The following is a 19,146-nucleotide window of genomic DNA, read 5'->3' on the forward strand; positions in this document are numbered from 1 at the left end:
CTCATCTGGTTCTGGTTCCGACGGGTTGAGTCTGAACACGAGCCCGATGTGTCCCAGGGACACCTGACAGGGGGATAGACTCCGATGCCTCTGTCCATTATTGTGTATTGTTGTTTGATGTTGTCTTAGCGAAGGTCAGGTGGCTAACAGAGATGAAGGGTCACAGTGGGTTCATCTTTGAGGTTTGTGAGAGTTACATTGTTTATCGACGAGAGCTTAAAAGTCCCCCTGTTGTCATTTTCCAGTGTAATACTGTCTGTGCGTAGGTTTGTACAGTTTGTTCATAAGAATGAGTGAGATCCCAGTTTCCATTGTATTGTATTTACTAACTCTAACCACAAGAGGGTGACAGGTGTTTATTAAACAGCATAACGCAGGGCTCTTGTACATCCTACTGATAGTAAAGGCCGAACTGAACTGAAGTCAAACCACTTTTATCTCCTATTTCTTTATCTATTTGATCTTTTAGCGTTTGGAGAAATCGTCCAACCAGAGAAGCGAGAAAAAGGGCAAAAGAAAGACCCTCAACGGAACAACGTGACTAACGAAGAAGAACATTACGCACGAACACAAACACATACAATCTAAAATCAACCAAATCCAAAACAGGACGGATGTACAGTATCTATGCTTTATAAAGTAGAACTAGCAACAGTGCTATATCAGTGCCTTCGTCAGATCTGTGCACATAGTGTCCGTCCCGTCTTCTATCAGCTGTGGAGTGTTTGTAGGAGGAGACCACCCACCTTGACCCGGCCCACTCACATTCCTCACCGTCCGCAGGGGAGGACCCTCTCAGTAACCAGAGACATCAGCCAACCTCCGGCTGCCTTTGATGTCTATATTCAGGATGGACTCCTGTGTTTCGTACTTCTGCCTGACTGCGTAGAGAGAAGAGCAGCAGTTTGATGATCTCTGTGTGTCTCTACGGGCCCTGAGGGGTGATCACCTCACGGTGGAACCCTCTAGATAAGAATGACATAGTATTATATGGCAATCATGTCTACTTGCAGTAGCATACTGTAGCGTAGCGTAGCTCCAAGAAGTAAGATGAAATCTTATCATGATAAGTGTGGCCTGGGGTGGTCCAGTGGTCAAGCACCATGACCTACAGTGAACACACAAGCCCATGTCAGCATGGGTTTGAATCCGGCCCCTACGCTGCTGACATATCCTTTCCTGTCTTTCTCTACTATCTCTATCATGAAGAAACACATCACGAGATATGCGAGATATCACCAGCTTTCCAGACTATAGGGAAGTGCAGCCTAAATTAGACATTATTTCTCGTATTCACACACTTCATATAATACTCACACTTCCTTGAAAACACACGTTTGTGTCAACAAAACTAGAAAACTATTGGTGAGGAAAGAGGAACTGAAATGGCAGCTATCCAGGAATGAGCAGTGATTAGTGGTGATGGAGTGGTGTCGTAAGAATGTTGTACACTCTTCAACCCCATGTATTCCATATTACATGGACTTCATGTACGCACGCACGCACGCACGCACGCCCACACACCCATGTGCGCACACACACACCTCATACACGCACACACACACACACACACACTTTTCAAAGACATGTCAGGCAACCGAGCCAAAATTAGAGATGAGTTGAAATGTAATTATTTCAAGATCCTCCATTTGATCATCTTCAGTAAGCAGATGTTAGAATAACAACAACCCTGTACAGAGGAAGGCCGCCGAGCCCTGGTGTGTTTACATCAGGTCCCAAACAGAGCAACTTCCTTGATTCTTCCTTTCTTTTTGGTCTCTTCCTTTTTAGGAAATGGGCCGCTGCCTCAGAGCCCCTCCTGGGAATCTGTGGGAATTCCTTGGCTAGTTTGGCTGGCAGTTGGTTTTCAACTCTCCAATATTGTTATTTCAGGGTGTGAGAGGGGGGGGATTTTAAACATCTTGTGTGTTGCTCATAAGTTGCCTGAGTAAATTATTTTATCTTCAGTTTGTATGTAAAAAAAGTGAGTATGGTTGATATGAGTTACTGACACTGTGCTTTAACACTAGTTTTTTCCCAAGGTGATCGAAGCACAAACACATACAAGTATGAAAGCAAAAACAATGCGATAGAAATGGCTGAGGCTGACCTCAATCCCACTAGTTATAACACGTAAAACAGTCAACTGTGGTGCAACTGGATACGTGGATGTGGAAATTGAACACACTATTGAACATCATTCTCAATAGTAAGGCCATTTGCTCGTGACAGAGGGTAGAAACCATGCTTGAACTCTTGCACTTGAGCTCATAAAAACACATCTTGGATGTATCCAATTTCACAGAGTCCTCTGACTGTCTTTGGTCTTAGATAAACATGTAAGACCAAAGGAAGAGATCCTTAAACTGAACCCCCATCCAACCCTGATATCAACCAATTATTAATGTTATCGCCCTCCATTCAAAGTGTTTCTATTCTATTCTATCCTAATCTATTATATTCTTCTACACAATATATTATTGTACATGACTTGTTTCGATGGTGAAGCCCCCGTACTACAGTCTCATCATGTACAATACTAATGTACCGTCCTGACGTCTCAGTCGTCGAAGAGCACAAAGCAACTTGTCAAACCTGTGGCGTCACTGTCAGCGCACACGGCCGGTGTCCTTCCAGGTTGGAATTCGCTCCTCACACAACGCCAGATCCCAGATCCCACGTTTCCCTTTTTAGGGCATGAGAATGTATTACGTAATTTCGGGAGCACTCGCGTCTCTAGCAAACTCTGCTATGTGGAAGGGCGGAGGGCGTTGGGAGGCGAGTGGCGGCTATTTGCGCCAATGGCGTTGGCGGTGACATGCGTGCCTTGTGTCTGATTGGTCAGAGGGCGGGACATAGTATTCATTGAGCTGTAGGTCGCTCACTCCCCACAGGCTGCGGTCGGAGAGGATCCTCACGTTGATGGTTGCGAAGGGGAGTAGTTGTAGTCTTCCCAGAGAGTGAAACTGTCCTTGGGAAAAGTCTTGGAATTATCGTAGACTTCATAAACGGGGAGCAAACAAGAGAGAGAGGGAACTTTTGTAGACAGGCGGCCTGTCTTTTTCTCTTTGATAGCGGGCTGAAGTTTTCATCATGCCGGTTTTTCACACAAAGACGATAGAAAGTATCCTAGAGCCAGTGGCTCAGCAGATCTCCCATCTGGTGATCATGCACGAAGAAGGTGAGGTGGATGGGAAAGCGATCCCAGACCTCACGGCCCCCGTGGCTGCAGTCCAGGCGGCTGTCAGCAACCTGGTTCGGGTAAGTCCGAAGAAAAGTCCTATCTGAATAACACGAACGTCGGGTTACCTACCTGTCGCTGTCCCGGACAGACAGTCCGCCCGCTTTCCCATTCATTTGACATGTGTGTCATAATTGTCTGTTATTTTGCGCTATCGGGGAAACACGGTACTTTTGATCGTGAACGATGTTAAATTGTATCAAAGTTTCATGAAGTTGTTTCACTTGGGCCAGTCGGGGCAGTGACGCCCTTTTCCCCTTGAAAATCTGCCCTGCCCCCTGGAGTCTGAGGCTCGCCTGCCATTCTCTTGACGTAGGCACAATGCTGCTATGTTTTAAACGGAAGATACTTATTATATCAACAATTGAAACTACAATTGATGTGGCGGCTCATTATTCAGCAACAATAAACTTGACAATGACCGTGGGGCCTATTGAGAGACTCTAACCCAGAGTGGCCTATTAGACTTATCATTTACCACTCTGGTCTAACCCATAGAGAGAGAACATCTGTGGTCTAACCATTCATTTAGACTGATGATGTACAGCCCAGCATAGCCACACACATATTCAGTTCATTCAGTCATATGTTCACTTATGTTGTGTCAACAATGTTACTTTTGATCAACACGTCATCATGCATATTGCTATTTTGTAACAAGTAATGCACCAGCATTTATATAATGAGAATACTATGAATACATTACTATGTTACTACCATGTCAGAATCAGAATCAGAATTCTTTTATTTGGCCTATATTTGCACATACAGGAAATTGACTTGGTGAGGTTGGTGCATGGACATAAAAAAACAAATAGCGATCAATGTAATCATGTAATGATTATGCCGATATCAGAGATCTTGCAGTCATGCTATAATATAAATGCAGATACATTTGGCTCTGAATATGCAGTCAACTCAACGGTGGCTCGTATACGACGCTACATCCTGCTGCCTGTCACTTAGTATGAATTAATTAGTCGAGAATTAATCATCACAGCCGTGTTTTTCTAACAGTTTTTACTCCAGATTAACCCCCCCCCCCCCCCCCAACACCCCCAACCCCTTCTGGAGCAGTGTCAGCTGCTCTGTGGTGCGTAAGCGGGAATCATAAGCCTGCAGAACCACACCAGGGGGCTGATGTGGTGTTCCCTCGACCCCTTCAGAGAGAAGTGAAGCCAACAGCAGCCAGTAAGAGAGAAGGTCTAGGGCCCCCAGTTGTTTAATGACAGCTCAATGCATCGTCCAGGAGAGGCCGTCTCCTCCCGGATCTCTTGGGGTCTAAAAGCAGCAGGGCTGCAGAGGATACAGGATGACAATGGCATTTCCCTCTGCTCAGATACTCTGTCTTAGAGAAGAGGGTCATTTTTCACATACACATGCGTGCATACACACACACACACACACACACGCATGCACACACACACTTCAGAGACATGTGAGGCGGTGATCATTTTTCAGCGTCCAATGGTAGGCTTACTACTTTTATGAGCCCAGTCCCTTCCTCCTACTGGCCGCCTGGCCGTCTAAACGTGACCGTACTACGAAGGAAACGGCCAGTGCTGCTTCCCTCTACTCAGTCACAGGCCGGCAGAGCTAGCATGCTCACTTCCTAAGTGAGGAAGACTGAAATAGACACCGTTCCCTATCAGAGTCTTCACAGATATTGTGGTTTACATGAAGAAAAAAAACAGAAATGAACGTTTTATAATGTCCGGAAGATATCAACTTTTTTTTACAACCGGTCCTGTCAGTCTCAGCGATGTGGGCCGGGTGTGTCTCTGTCTGGTGAAACTCTGCTGTGAGTCTCTGAGCCGGTTGCTGGAGGACACATTCGGACAATAGGACTGCTTGGCGTCTGCTCCCTGCCCTGCAGTCTAGCATTCGGGGAGCGATGTTTGTCATTAGTCTGGCAGTTAAACTAATGGGCTGTGTGGGCTGAAGCCAGGGCTATTTAGCCTGTGCATCCATTCTCTCCTGAGAGGTCGTGAGGTATTGGTGTCCTCAGAATCTCCCCTTTGGTTAGAGAGGCCGGCCAGCAATCGGGAGGTTGCTGGTTCGATCCCCACCCCAGGAGGAGCCGGATGTGAGCTGGTAACTGGAAGGTTACTGGCATCATATCTAAGGCTCCTACCACTGCCGTTGTGCCCTTGAGCAAGGCACTCAACCCCTAACTGCTCCAGCGGCGCCGAATATGGCTGCCCTGTGCCCAGAGCCCTTGGGGGTGTGGTGTGTTGTACTTATTGTTGTGCGTTGCTTTGGATAAAGGCATCTGCTAAATGCCATAAATGTAAATAAATGTGTGTGCAGTGTGTGTGTTGTCTCGGGAGGGGTGTGCAGTGTGTGTGTTGTCTCGGGAGGGGTGTGCAAGTGTCAAATTCCTACAATTGATGAGAATTGATTGCCAAATTCTTCTAGTAGTTGAAAGTGAGTGCGGTTTACATGTTATAAGTACTGGGCTTCCTTCCTTTTGAAGGAAGTTGCAGAAGGTGTTGCTACATTACTTCTTAAGTTCTTAGTCAAAGTGCATTATGTTGCAAGCCACACCGCATGTCAAAGATACCCAAGCAACTGGTAGTTTATCTAAGCAATCTAAACCATGAAGTTGGTCTTACACAAGCATATTTACCCCATGTTTTTTCCTTCCACATTCCTCAGGTTTGACACTGCCATTTCCATTTGTGACATTTTCACACAAATTCAGAACTGCATTGAATTGTTTTTGGCCATACAGTGGGTCTCTGGCCATACAGTGGGTCTCTCTGGCCATACAGTGGGTCTCTCTGGCCATACAGTGGGTCTCTGGCCATACAGTGGGTCTCTGGCCATACAGTGGGTCTCTCTGGCCATACAGTGGGTCTCTCTGGCCATACAGTGGGTCTCTGGCCATACAGTGGGTCTCTCTGGCCATACAGTGGGTCTCTCTGGCCATACAGTGGGTCTCTGGCCATACAGTGGGTCTCTGGCCATACAGTGGGTCTCTCTGGCCATACAGTGGGTCTCTCTGGCCAACGCTTACTTTTGCTCAGTCCATGTATGGTTGTAGTGTGGGCCTAAGCTTGATATGAGAGAGAACAGAGAGAGAGGAAGGGAGAGAGGAAGGGAGAGCAGAGAGAGAGAGAGCAGAGAGAGCAGCTTTACAAGAGCACATTACTCCAGCCTTCTGCTTTGGAGTGAAACGATCAGAGTACTGTGAGTTCTCAGCTGGACTATCTGAGGAATGATCACATATTTCCAACGAGTGGCACAAAGGCGTAACTCATGCTATAATTATTTCCTGTTGCCTTAGAAACAGCATCTCAGTGTTATGATTGTATTGCAGCGCCCCATCAAGTGTGTGCCCTTTGTGGTTTGAAAAAAGGCCCTTCTTGTTGAGTCTGAGTCATAAATCGTAAAGCCTATCTGTCTGCTGAATTAATGCCTCTTCTGAGGAGCACCCAACCCAGGCAGGAGCGGGGTCCCTTTCAGCCCTCTGTGCTGTAACTCATGTCCCCCTCCTCAATGAGTCTAATTGCTTTTCCCCAGACATTCCCAGGCTGTCGGTGAGCCAGAGAAGGCCATTTACCTTATTGTCTTTGCTGGCCAGAAAACCACATGTTGCACTGACTTGTAGACCAGAGGGCTACTCCTCCTTCTCAGTTTAATGCAATCTGCCAAAGATTTCCGGAGCTAGCTATGAATTAATTAAATTCCCCATTTGACTGTTGAATTGTGATTAAAAAATGGTATCTGCATGCTGACAGTATTTACTGTCGTCATAAACAGCAAAGAAAAGACATGTGGCCAAAGGTTATTTTGGATGTGTCATGAGTCATGCTGAGGCCTACTCTTCATGAAGCTGTGTCGAGGCTAGATTTGGCTGATCATGAATGCTGAGTTCTTCACATCTTATTAAGCCTCATCTCCCTTGTGAATTATTAAGAGGAAGCCAATCCTATTATTCCAGATGCATGGAGATGGAAAAAAGGCCAGCTTTCGTAATGGGCCAAGATGTTCTGACCAGCGTACACTGATCCAGAGGACTATCAGACCATGTCTTAATCAATGGTTGGTTATGGTGTCTGCATGGTGTCTGTTTTCTCTCTGGTTGTAAGGTTGGGCTTTTTAATGCCGGTGGATTGACAAGGGAATCGATTGCTGGTGATAAAGATTTCGGGAAGCTTGGATTGACTAGATCCTGAACTCCGGGAACATGCCGACATCTTTGACTTTGTGTTCCCTGAGCTGAGAGGAACGATGCATCAATACCCCAATTAGGGACGACGAGTGGGAATGTTAAGAATTCCCAGAGGAGGTGGAATGCATCACGGATCGGAAGGGGGGTTGATTTCGTTCTTTAGAGGGGCTTTCAATCAATTGAAAGGGGGTAAATGCCTCAGTCCTGCAGATGAGTGCAAGCGTTGTTGCTTTGAAGCACACATTTGAGGGTCAAACATCCACGTTTGTATTCAAGCCACAGACTGAACTGAATTATAAAAATACATGTTTCCCCCCACTAAAGCATCTGAAAGTGTTAGTCAAGCCCATACTTTTCAGATGACTAAACTATGGCTTATCACCACATAACTAACCCTGCTGTACTTCATCATTTCAGCAGTTCCTTTTTATGGTCCTTTGGGTCGGGGGGGGGGGAAGGAGGTCAGTGGTATGAGCCCTCGGCACGGAGAAAGAACTGAATGTTTATCTGCCTGGCTTCCACAGCCAAGTCTCTCCCAGGCGCTGTCTGGAGACTGAATGGCCGTGCACACACCAGCACCTCTAGGATGTATGGTATGCCTGATTTGCCTTGCTTTGGCAGTCATGCACACATTCAAAGCTATCGTTCCTCAGATCGCTTAGCTAAGGGTTTATAGTACCAAGCACTTTAGGCTCAACTTATGATGTGTCTGACTGAGCCTTCTGAGGTTGTTGTGGTTATTAACCAAACAAAGCGGAGCATTCAGTCGGTCATGAACAGATTATGCAAACAGACTTGCTCAAGTGATGAGGAACCTGGTAGACTTGTTATTTTGGCAAGATGGCAGTTTAGCAAGTACAGCCTCACAAGACACTCTAGATTTAGCTCATGGATGTGGTCAGAGACAAGCCTCCTTTCCTCGTGTTTTGCAGTCTTAACAAACCATGAGACATTAATAGACAACGTGCGCTGTTTACAATTGCTGATTGAGTCTAACAAACGAAAGTGTTTGGGAAAGATTGGTTCTGATGAGCGTCAAGACCACTGCCCTTCGTGGATTAACGCTCACGGCATCCATTAAAGAGCTAGACTACTCCTCTGATGTGTAATGAGGGGAAGCATACGACGTAAAACACTTTTCAAGTGAAGTGCTTTACAAAAGTACAAAAGAAAAGGCTTCCTATTACCTGCTTCTCCAGCTTCCTGTCATTTGTCAAGGGAAATGATTTCATGCAGCTTGTTGCCATTTGAACGGAACATTCCAAGGCCTTGTTGCGACGGCAACAATGGCTAAAACGTAGCTTAACAAATAACTGCCGCGCATAATGGGCCTGTTTCTCTTATGTGGAGCCGTGGCGTTGGCCTTGTAGGAGCAGGAGTATTTTTATTGTCTTGCTAATGGGTTCATTGGATCTGTGTTACTGTGTCGTTGTCTTTCATCAGTCAGATGAAACTCTTTTTTAAGGGGAGGTGGGGGAGGGAGGGAGGGAGGGAAGGGAGAGAGGGAGGGAGAGAGGGAGGAGGAGGAGGAGGAAGTAGTGGAAGCCAACTCAGGAAGGCCTGGCTAGGACTCTGGAGCGACTAGCAGCAGCAGCAATCTAACAGCTGTTAGCAGCACGCCAGAGAGGGGGAAGGAAGGAGGCGGGGAGGTGGGGGGGGGGGGACAGACAGACAGACAAATGCTCACTCCGGGCAGTGATGAGCAATTGATGACTGTGGACTACGGCAGGGGAACTGGTGTGCAGTCAGACGTAGATCAGGAAACCACCAGTACATTTATGTTCTAATGACCCGCCTCCTCTTCTGGTGTGTGGGGTTGTGGGGCGCAGTGTGGGCATCTGCTTTTCTCACCACCAGTTGTGTTAAAACGTCTTCAGACTGTGTGAAGAAATGGAATGTTCTCGGCAATGGTGTTTCATGTTGACAGGAATAGAGGCCTCGTCAAACAATATGACCAAAAATACCTTGGCCGAAGATGCTTGGGACATCAGTCTTTCTTGAGAATGCGAAGATGATCGTGGGGAGGCACCGATGAGTCACACTGTGTCCTGTGCTGCTGGACAGCTGTAATGCCAGAGGCCAAGCTGAGAGACGTTCTCTCTCGCCGTGATGGTCTCTTTTGGCACTGGCAGGCGAATGAGTCAATTGCTTTTTATTCATTTTATCACCTTGGGTACACGATGTGCCCGTCCTTTTACAATATTAATAAACCATGTTTGATGTGACTTGACAGTTGTGTCATAAACCCACCGTAGAACCTGTCACCTCTTGACCTTCAGTAGCCCTACATAATACTCATACCGTCCTCATTGTTCACGGTTACTCAGGCGCTATTCGATACCATTTCTAACACGGCGCCGGCAGATCTAAAGCCTATTGATGCAGCTAATGGAGGGATGTGCCTGCAAATTGTGTGAGAGATGTTTCGATATCATTGTAGGGCTTCATTTCTGCAAAGTTAATTACTGAGGACTGGGGAGGAACTGATCTCTTCCCCTAAGCACTCACATTCTGACAGGAATGCTACACGCTTTTTACATAGTTGTTATTAAATAGTTGCTACCACATAGTAATTACATAGTAATAGCTTAGAGCTGTATTTTAGATGTGTGTGTGTGTGTTTTAGATGTGTGTGTGGTGTGTATTCTAGATGTGTGTGTGTGTGTGTGTGTGTGTGTGTGTGGTGTGTATTCTAGATGCGTCAGTGATGTTTATGTTAGTGTCTACAGCATGTCTGTGGTATGCACCTGTAAGATTCTGATATGGACAACTCAAGTAATCATGTTACCATGTAAAGAACTAGCCTAGCGCTTATGCTAGCTCCACTCATCTGAAAGGCAGGCAGTGTCTGCGTGCCTCTCCGGTCCTCCGGGCTCTGAGACTGAGGCCTTTCTTCTCTCCGAGCGTTGGGGTGGAAGTCAACAATGGCTGGCCTGTTTCGACGGGCCCTGGGCCACTTGATCCAGCTCCTTCACAACCATAGGGTTCCCTCACGTCCACGCTCTGTTCCTGGCAGCTGGAAAAAAGGAGTGTCAACTTTTCCACTCCAGAGCCGGCTGGTTATTGTCTCTGGCTAGGCCAGGCAGACATCAACGTGGTATGTGACAGCGCACTACCGCAATGGCAGGCAACCAAAACCAGGCAACCAAAACCAGGCAAACAAAACCACTGAATGTGGAGTACATAGCAAAGATGAAGCGAATGACCTAACCCACCTCCGCTGGCTAGCTTTAGCATCTTGCTTGCTTGTTTGCAAGGATCTCGAGGAGGTGACGTGTGTGTTCTGTGTTTTTTTGTTTTTTTTAAAATATGTTTTTAAGGCGTTTCTGCTTTATTGGGGTAGAAACAGTAGAGGTTAACAGGAAGGATGGGTGAGAGAGAGAGAGGAGGGATGACATGCAAGATAGGTCGAGGGTCGGAATCAAACCAGGAACCTTGTGATTACGTGGTAACCCCATTAGTGTGCTACGCCACTAAGCGCCCTGTGTGTTCTGTGTTTTGTGGTTTGGGGCCATGGATAGTAAGGACTAATGAGGTGCTAGTTGGGATTGCTCATCAGAATACAGCTGCCTGCTGCCCCGCCTTCCAGCTGCAGCGGAATTAGCCTCGCTAAGTACAGTCAGGCTTTGGTCATGTGAAATGAAAGTGTCTGGTTAATATACCATGGAACAGAGATAAAACATGAGTCATTCCTTACATAGAGAGGGAGAGAGGAGATCAAGGAGAGGGAGAGAGAGGGAGAGAGAGGGAGAGAGGAGATCAAGGAGAGGGAGAGGGAGAAAATGGCTTGACAACAACAGTTCTAAACTTGGTGTCACACTTCTATTTTTACAGGAAGTTGTTTGGACCCCAGCTACAGTTTGTTGTTGAACTTTAGAGACCACAGGAAGGGGTGAGCTGGGGGGGAGGGGGCGAGGGTGGGGGGGGGGGGCGAACTGCAAATACAGAGAATAGCTGTAAATCTTGTTATTAAGAAGCCCATCCCTGCTAACTGTGGAGCACTCCTGTGCAGGAAAACTCGATTCACAGTGAAAATAATGAAACTTTTGTGTAACAAACTTGTACAGTACATGTAGTCTGTACAGTATATGTGCTCTTCTCAGAGAGAGCCTTTTGGCTGCTGTGATTCTATTCTTTTCCTCAAGCGTATCGCCACTGTGCATTCAAGTCTGAACTCGCCCTCCCACTGATCAGGATGTCGGTGCAAGGAAATGTCTTAAGGAAAACAGTTTGCGTTGCTAATCTCATGGATTTAATCCAACTCAGCTAATATCCTCTGGGAGCCGGCAGCTACACTGACATTATGGGGAAACGGTGACTTCTGGCAAGTCCAGGCCAGGGGGTTGGGAGTATGGCACAACTGCTCCACTCTTCCCATCCATTAACCCCCACATCCAGTCCGATCCCCTCTCAGGCGATGCTTCTCTGTGACTGTTCTGTGTATTTTTGGGACCACACACACACACACACACACACCAACGTCGGACTTCAGCTACCTGCTGTGTACAGGCCTGTTTATAGAACCAGAACCAGGAGCCAAGCCAGGGAGGCTGAGAGGACCTAGCAGGCCCAGTTGCATTGTTGTCATCCCATGTTAGTGAGTGGTGTTACTGGGACACTACATTAAAGGCAAAACATGAATATACAGTCTTGGTACATGTAGTTCTTTATACTACGGTGTTGGTACTGCTTGTTATAATGAATCCCATAGGAAGACAACTAGTAATTCTTAGTTCATTAATGTGTAATTATTACTTTACCATGAAGGCCTAAGTAGTAAGTAAATACCTCATCATTTGTTCACCAAGTTTTCCCCTGAACATATTTCTCTCTTTGGTGACGGAAATGCAAATGTTTCAGAGCCAGTAGGCAGGCCTGCATGCACTCTGAAACCATCCAGTATCAAATACTGGCTGGACAATACTTTAACTGAGTGACTGAAAGTCTCCTTGTGTGTCCCTACCCTACCAGCCCTGTGTGTACTACCCTACCAGCCCTGTGTGTACTACCCTACCAGCCCTGTGTGTACTACCCTACCAGCCCTGCGCCCTACATCTCAGCCCCCCCCCCCCTCTCCCTGCCCCCCCCAACCCCCTCCTGCCCTTTAGTGGAACAGCCCTACAACGCTTCAGTCAGGTGTTCAGTGGGACAGCCCTAGAACGCTTCAGTCAGGTGTTCAGTGGGACAGCCCTAGAACGCTTCAGTCAGGTGTTCAGTGGAACAGCCCTACAACGCTTCAGTCAGTTGTTTTTGGCCTGTGTCCACAGCCAGCCATGGGTGGAATGTCAGGGTGGCATACGCTGGCAGCCAGCGGACCAGGGGAGACGGACAGCCTCCGCTAAGCTCCAGTTTTAGCCTGGCACAACCTTTGTGGTTAATTTATGACCAGACCACTCCGTTGGTCCCCCTCCGGACCAATGAACAGAGAGTAAGGAGCAGGGTTAGGCTTCTTCGGACCGGGCCCCCTGGCTTTAGTCGGAGTCGACCGTCAACGCTTACCCCCGACACCCATTCCACATTCCTAGAAATCCCAACTGAAATGAATCGTTTTCCCGAAGCTTACTGAGCAACGTTTATGTATTTATACAGTATCAAGGTTCCCCAAACATCTTCAAAGTACACGTTGAACTAGCCTACAGTACTGCATGTGAGGAGGGTGGGCTAGATTGTTGAGTTCAGACTCCGTGGGGAGGGGTGGTTGGGGAGGGGTGGTTGATGGAGTTGATTGATTGAGCTTGTAAAAGTGAGTAAGTGGAGGGCATGTTAACACTTGTAGAACATGATCCAGTGTGAAGAGGTGGGTGTGTGTAGGTGGGTGTGTGTAGGTGTGAGTGTGAGTGTGAGTGTGAGTGTGAGTGTGAGTGTGAGTGTGAGTGTGGGTGTGGGTGTGGGTGTGGGTGTGGGTGTGGGTGTGGGTGTCAGTGTGAGTGTGTATAACTGGGGGAGGGGGATCAGGTCACTCAAACAAGCTCCGTAGGAATAACACATGTGAGAGAGATGGGTTCAGAGAAGGGGGTGCATTGACTTGGGGGGGGGGGGGGGGGGGGGTCTCATGATGATGAACGTGTCAGCCAACAATCAAGGCTACATGCCTACCCAGTGTGCAGTATTTACCAAATATTGGTTGGTGACTGACTGACAGACTGCCAGACTGTGTGTGTGTGTGGGGGGGGGGGGGCGGGGGTGAATTATGCTTCCCAGTTGAGTTGATGTCATGGTGGGGGAGGTGAGTCATGGTATGTTGGTGAGAGAAGAGGCGTTCAGCTGCTCTCTACATTACTGTCCTCGCCTCCACCCCGCCTCGCCTCCACCCCGCCTCGCCTCCACCCTGCCTCACCAAGACAATGGTTCGTCAACAAGCTTCACTAGGACACGATATACATAATTAAAGGCAAAACATGAACGTAACGTTTTTGGACATGCAGTTCTTTTATATTACAGTAGTGCTTGTTATAATGAATCCCATAAAACAAAACTAGTAATTCTTAGTTAATTACTAGTACTACGTAACTCACAGTTAAGACAACGGTTCATCAACAAGTTGTGTTGCTGTTACACTGCATAATTAAAGGCAAAACATGAAAATAAAGTTTTTCTGCTTGTTAGAATGAAACCCCATGGAGTAATTCTTAGTTTATTACTGCAGTTACTACTTAACCATGAAGGCCTAAGTAGTAAGTAAATGCCTGAGCGTTTATTCACCACCTTTTCCCTGAACATTCTGAACATATTTCTCTCTTTGGTCACGGAAATGCATCTGTTAGCTGTTAGCATTGTTCCCTCTAATGATGTACAGTATGTAGCATGTGTTCGTTTAGTTAATGGAGTCTCTCTCTCTCTCTCTCTCTCTCTCTCTCTCTGTTGTAGGTGGGGAAAGACACAGTCCAGACGACTGAGGACCAGATTATGAAAAGGGACATGCCTCCAGCTTTCATCAAGTAAGAAGAAGAGCACGCCTCCTTATCTCTCCGCCTGGGAAAACCTCATTATCCCTCTGCCTGCCGCTCTTATCCAATGAGGATACAGTTACACGTGTGCAGGGATACAGGAATTCTTCTGATTAGTGTTCAATGTGCCTCTCTCTCGTTCTCTCTCTCTCTCAATTTCTCTCTCTCTTTCTTTCTTTCTGTCTCTCTCACACTCTCCCCTTCTCTCTCTCTCAATTTCTCTCTCTCTTTCTTTCTCTCTGTCTCTCTCACACTCTCCCCTTCTCTCTCTCTCAATTTCTCTCTCTCTCTCACTCTCCCTTTCTCTCTCTCTCTCTCTTTCTATCTCTTTCTCTCTCTCTTTCTCCCCCCCCCCCCCCCCTCTCTCTCTCTGCTGCAGTAATGGCTGGTTGCACCAGACAAAGGTCAGTCATGGCATGCTAAGTGCCTCAGAGCCATGCTCTGGTGTATTATAAATACTATCAGGAGAGAGGCTGTCTCACCGGCCAGCAGGGCTGTTTACCCAGGGAGGGACTCTTCTGTAGGCGGAAGCCAAAGAAAACTCAGACATTTTCTAAAAGATCTTCTTGGACGAGATGGCTGCTGTAACTCATCTAGTGCCGAGGGTGAATAAAGTCACCCCAAATTGTCAACATTCTAGAGTGCCAAGGGTGACTTTATTCACCAAGAATGCATATATTATGACGCTTCATTTTGTAGCCAATCAGAGTGTTGTTGCTAGGTAAACACCACATAGAACGCTTGGTACTCTAGGTGGGGAGTGTTCCGGAACGCTTTGGCAGTTGGTGAGTTAACCTCAACGGACGCCCCCTCTAGTAAAATGGTTCTATTAAAACGTTTGGGTTTACAGTAGTAGAGCCTATGGAGTAGTACGGACATACAGGGATCCTATCTAGATGGTTCTACCGTTCCTAGTTCAAACCAAAAGGGGTCATGGGGGGGCCCCAAGGTCAACGGGATGTAAAGGATTGGCAGGCGTAGGTCATCAGGATCAAAACATTTGGCGCCTTGAGTCCCATTTTCACCCTGTCGTCATCTGTCAGCACACGGCAGGAATGTGTCTCCACTAAATATAGAGTCTGCCTGGGTCCTGTAGGGGTCCTGCCTGGGTCCTGTAGGGGTCCTGCCTGGGTCCTGTAGGGGTCCTGCCTGGGTCCTGTAGGGGTCCTGCCTGGGTCCTGTAGGGGTCCTGTAGGGGTCCTGCCTGGGTCCTGCCTGGGTCCTGTAGGGGTCCTGCCTGGGTCCTGCCTGGGTCCTGTAGGGGTCCTGCCTGGGTCCTGTAGGGGTCCTGTAGGGGTCCTGCCTGGGTCCTGCCTGGGTCCTGTAGGGGTCCTGCCTGGGTCCTGTAGGGGTCCTGCCTGGGTCCTGCCTGGGTCCTGTAGGGGTCCTGCCTGGGTCCTGTAGGGGTCCTGCCTGGGTCCTGCCTGGGTCCTGCCTGGGTCCACACACAGGAGGAGTCATCATTCACTGACAGACAGACAGACACCCCCCCCCCCCCCCCCCCCCCCGGCCAGTGCAGTCAGCACTCCACCTCCTACCGTTATGCACATACATTAGCAGTTACCACACAGCCTTGAGGCCTCGAGGCTTCTGCCTCCGCAAGAGTGGAAACCGAACTCTATACTCCTATACGTCCTTCAGCGACGTGGAAAAAACCCATCATGTTCCCTCTATTAACCAGAGGAGTGCTAGCTCCCGCGGGCCAGCCAGCCGAGGAAGCCAGGAGACTGTGGGAACGGGAACATGTGTTGTCACTCTCTGGCTTGCTGCCTGGCCCTTGTGCATCTTGGTTTGGATGATATACAGCGCGTATGTGGCTGAACCTTACGCGATACGGAGCCTGCGTTTTGCTGACGAGCAGTATTCTCAGATTTCGCTGTACCTCCGCATTGCACTCCTGAGGACACTATATCATGATATCAAACATCCTGGATGCTCGTAGGAGGGCAATAAATGTCTCTCACACAGGACCGGTGCTTCGTCTGCTTGCCTTGCAGTATTAGACGGAATCACGGTCACTTAGAATGTCAGAGAGGAGGAACGAAATGAAGGAAAGTTGTGGTGTTTTTCTGCGTGGTCAGCAAACATGTTATGCTTTTTTCGGCTGAAACCATATGTGACTGTATGTCCATCTGGCTTTTAGAGAGCTCATGGGCCTCAGCATGACTTTGAAGCTTCATATTGTGAATTATGACGCGTGTTTCACTCATTCAGTGCCGAGGGTGAATAAAGTCGCCCAAAATTGTCAACACTCTAGAGTGATGAGGGTGACTTTATTCACCGAGAATGCATAAATTGATGATGCTTAATTTTGTAGCCAATCAGAGTGTTGTTGCTAGGTAAACACCACATAGAACACTTGGAACACTCTAGGTGGTGGTGAGTGTTCCGGAACGCTCTGGCAGTTGGTGAGTTAACATGCTGTCCTCTTCCCTCTTCCCAGGGTGGAGACCGCCTGTACCAAGCTGGTCCAGGCCGCGTCCATGCTGAAGGCGGACCCGTACTCCGTCCCTGCCCGTGACTACCTCATCGACGGCTCCCGGGGCATCCTCTCCGGAACCTCGGACCTGCTCCTGACGTTCGACGAGGCGGAGGTACAGCTCAACACACACACACACACACACACACACACACGCATGCAGGCAGGCACGCAGGCACACACACACACACACACATGCAGGCAGGCACGCAGGCACACACACACACTCACAACCACCGCCAACCCCCTAGCAGGCTAGAGCCTTTAACCAGGAGGTTATATTGCGCCATCGATCAGCCCCATCCCTCTCTCTCCCCAGGGGGTGGATGGGGGAGATGGGGGGAGGGGGAGCGTGGGGGTAGAACCACCAGGCACAGCGGGGAGGGGAACATCCCTGGGATGTCTGCTGTAGTCAGCTCAGCAGATCTCAGCAGGAGGCATCATTCAGCGCAGACAGACAGACAGACAGATTTTTGCCATCGCAGGTCAGGGACAGTACAGTGGAGCAGCCGGGGGGAGGGAAAGTGTTTATACAGCGGGGGATGGGGGGGGGGTGGGATGGGGGGGGGAGCTGTATACAACACAGGCAGCTGGAGCTGGACAGGACAAAGACACAGGAATGTCAGTAGCCAGCATTATCAAGGGCTACATACAGAGGCTACTGTACCGCCAGGGAGGTGCCTTGGTGACATTGGCCATTGATGAATCAGTTTCCCGACATCACATCCCTATTGTTCCCTCAGCCTGCTGTTGAAGCGGAGCAGAAGATGGTTGATGATGCCGTTGTTTGTTCTGATCGTTGTAGGTTCGCAAAATCATCCGCGTTTGCAAGGGTATTCTTGAGTACCTGACGGTGGCGGAGGTGGTGGAGTCCATGGAGGACCTGATCACTTACACAAAGAACCTGGGACCAGGTCAGTCCACACAGTCAGGACCAAGGCTATTGAGAGACAGATGGATAGATGTTGACATTGTGATTCAACAATGCTCTTCTCTCTATGATTGACACGTTGAAAATCATATTCCTGGAATGTATTATTCAAATCATATATCCAAAGTTCTTAACTCACCAACTGCCAAATAATTCCGGAACACTCACCACCTAGAGTTCCAAGTGTCTTATGTGGTGTTTACCTAGCAACAACACTCTGATTGGCTACAAAATGAAGCATCATAATTTATGCATTTTTGGTGAATTAAGTCACCCCTTGGCACTCTAGAATGTTGAAAATGTGGGTGACTTTATTCACCCTGAGGTAATGGGTGAGGGTTAGGGGTAACTAAGTGTAAAATGTCCATTGTGATCCGTGCAGGAATGACGAAGATGGCGAAGATGATTGATGAGCGGCAGCAGGAGCTGACTCACCAGGAGCACCGCGTCATGCTGGTCAACTCCATGAACACCGTCAAAGAGCTGCTGCCTGTCCTCATCTCAGGTGACACACGTCCTCTCTGGCCCTCTCTGGCCCTCTCTGGCCCTCTCTGGTCCTCTGTGGTCCTCTGTGGTCCTCTCTGATCCTCTCTGGTCCTCTCTGGTCCTCTCTGATCCTCTCTGATCCTCTCTAACCCTCTGTGGCCCTCTCTGGTCCTCTGTGGCTCAGTTGGTAGAGCATGTCGCTACCAACGCTAAGGTTGTGGGTTTGATTCCTGCTGGGACCATATATACTGAAATGTATGCACTCACTGCAATGTAAGTCGCTTTGGATAAAAGTGTTAGCTAAATGGCATATATATATATATATATATATATATATATATATATATATATATATATATATATAACCAGTTGATTTATCTTGGAGGTCCCAGAGGACACAAATACCTATAATTGTTTCCCTAATGGTACTTTAACAAGCATCTACTGTGTGTTCTGTGGCAGATAGTCGTAACGGTTGTTGTCATGTTCCATAGGTATTAAAATCTTTGTGACGACCAAGACATCGGGGAGCCAGGGCGTTGAGGAGGCCCTGAAGAACCGGAACTTCACCTTCGAGAAGATGAGCGCTGAGATCAATGAGATCATCCGAGTCCTGCAGCTCACGTCCTGGGACGAGGACGCCTGGGCCAATAAGGTATGGACACCACACACACACACACCTGGGTTGTTCTGTGACCCTATCTCTCTCTCTCTCTCTCTCTCTCTCTCTCTCTCTCTCTCTCTCACACGCACACACGTTCAGTCTCCAGAGCTTCTCTCTCTAGGCAGAGAGGACGAGGAATGCTCACTTGCTCAAACATTACAGCGGCTAATGCTACGTTTTTCGTCCAGCGTGGGCTTTGACATCTGGACTTGCAAATCAAG

At 48.1% G+C, this 19,146-nt stretch overlaps 1 protein-coding gene across 1 annotated transcript in view; it reads left to right on the plus strand.

Annotated features, from left to right (window-relative positions):
* Positions 1-2,908: 2,908 nt before the first annotated feature.
* The window catches only part of vclb (vinculin b), a 30,224-nt gene continuing 13,986 nt past the window's right edge, over positions 2,909-19,146 (plus strand). The window contains exons 1-6 of the mRNA XM_083687509.1: positions 2,909-3,261; positions 14,286-14,356; positions 16,809-16,959; positions 17,650-17,758; positions 18,158-18,280; positions 18,756-18,916. Of these exons, the coding sequence (XP_083543635.1) occupies positions 3,094-3,261; positions 14,286-14,356; positions 16,809-16,959; positions 17,650-17,758; positions 18,158-18,280; positions 18,756-18,916 (783 nt within the window). The 5' untranslated portion in view covers positions 2,909-3,093. The remainder of the gene's footprint in view (positions 3,262-14,285; positions 14,357-16,808; positions 16,960-17,649; positions 17,759-18,157; positions 18,281-18,755; positions 18,917-19,146) is intronic.

Source organism: Argentina silus (assembly GCF_951799395.1).
Source record: "Argentina silus genome assembly, chromosome: 16".
NCBI lineage: Eukaryota > Metazoa > Chordata > Actinopteri > Argentiniformes > Argentinidae > Argentina > Argentina silus.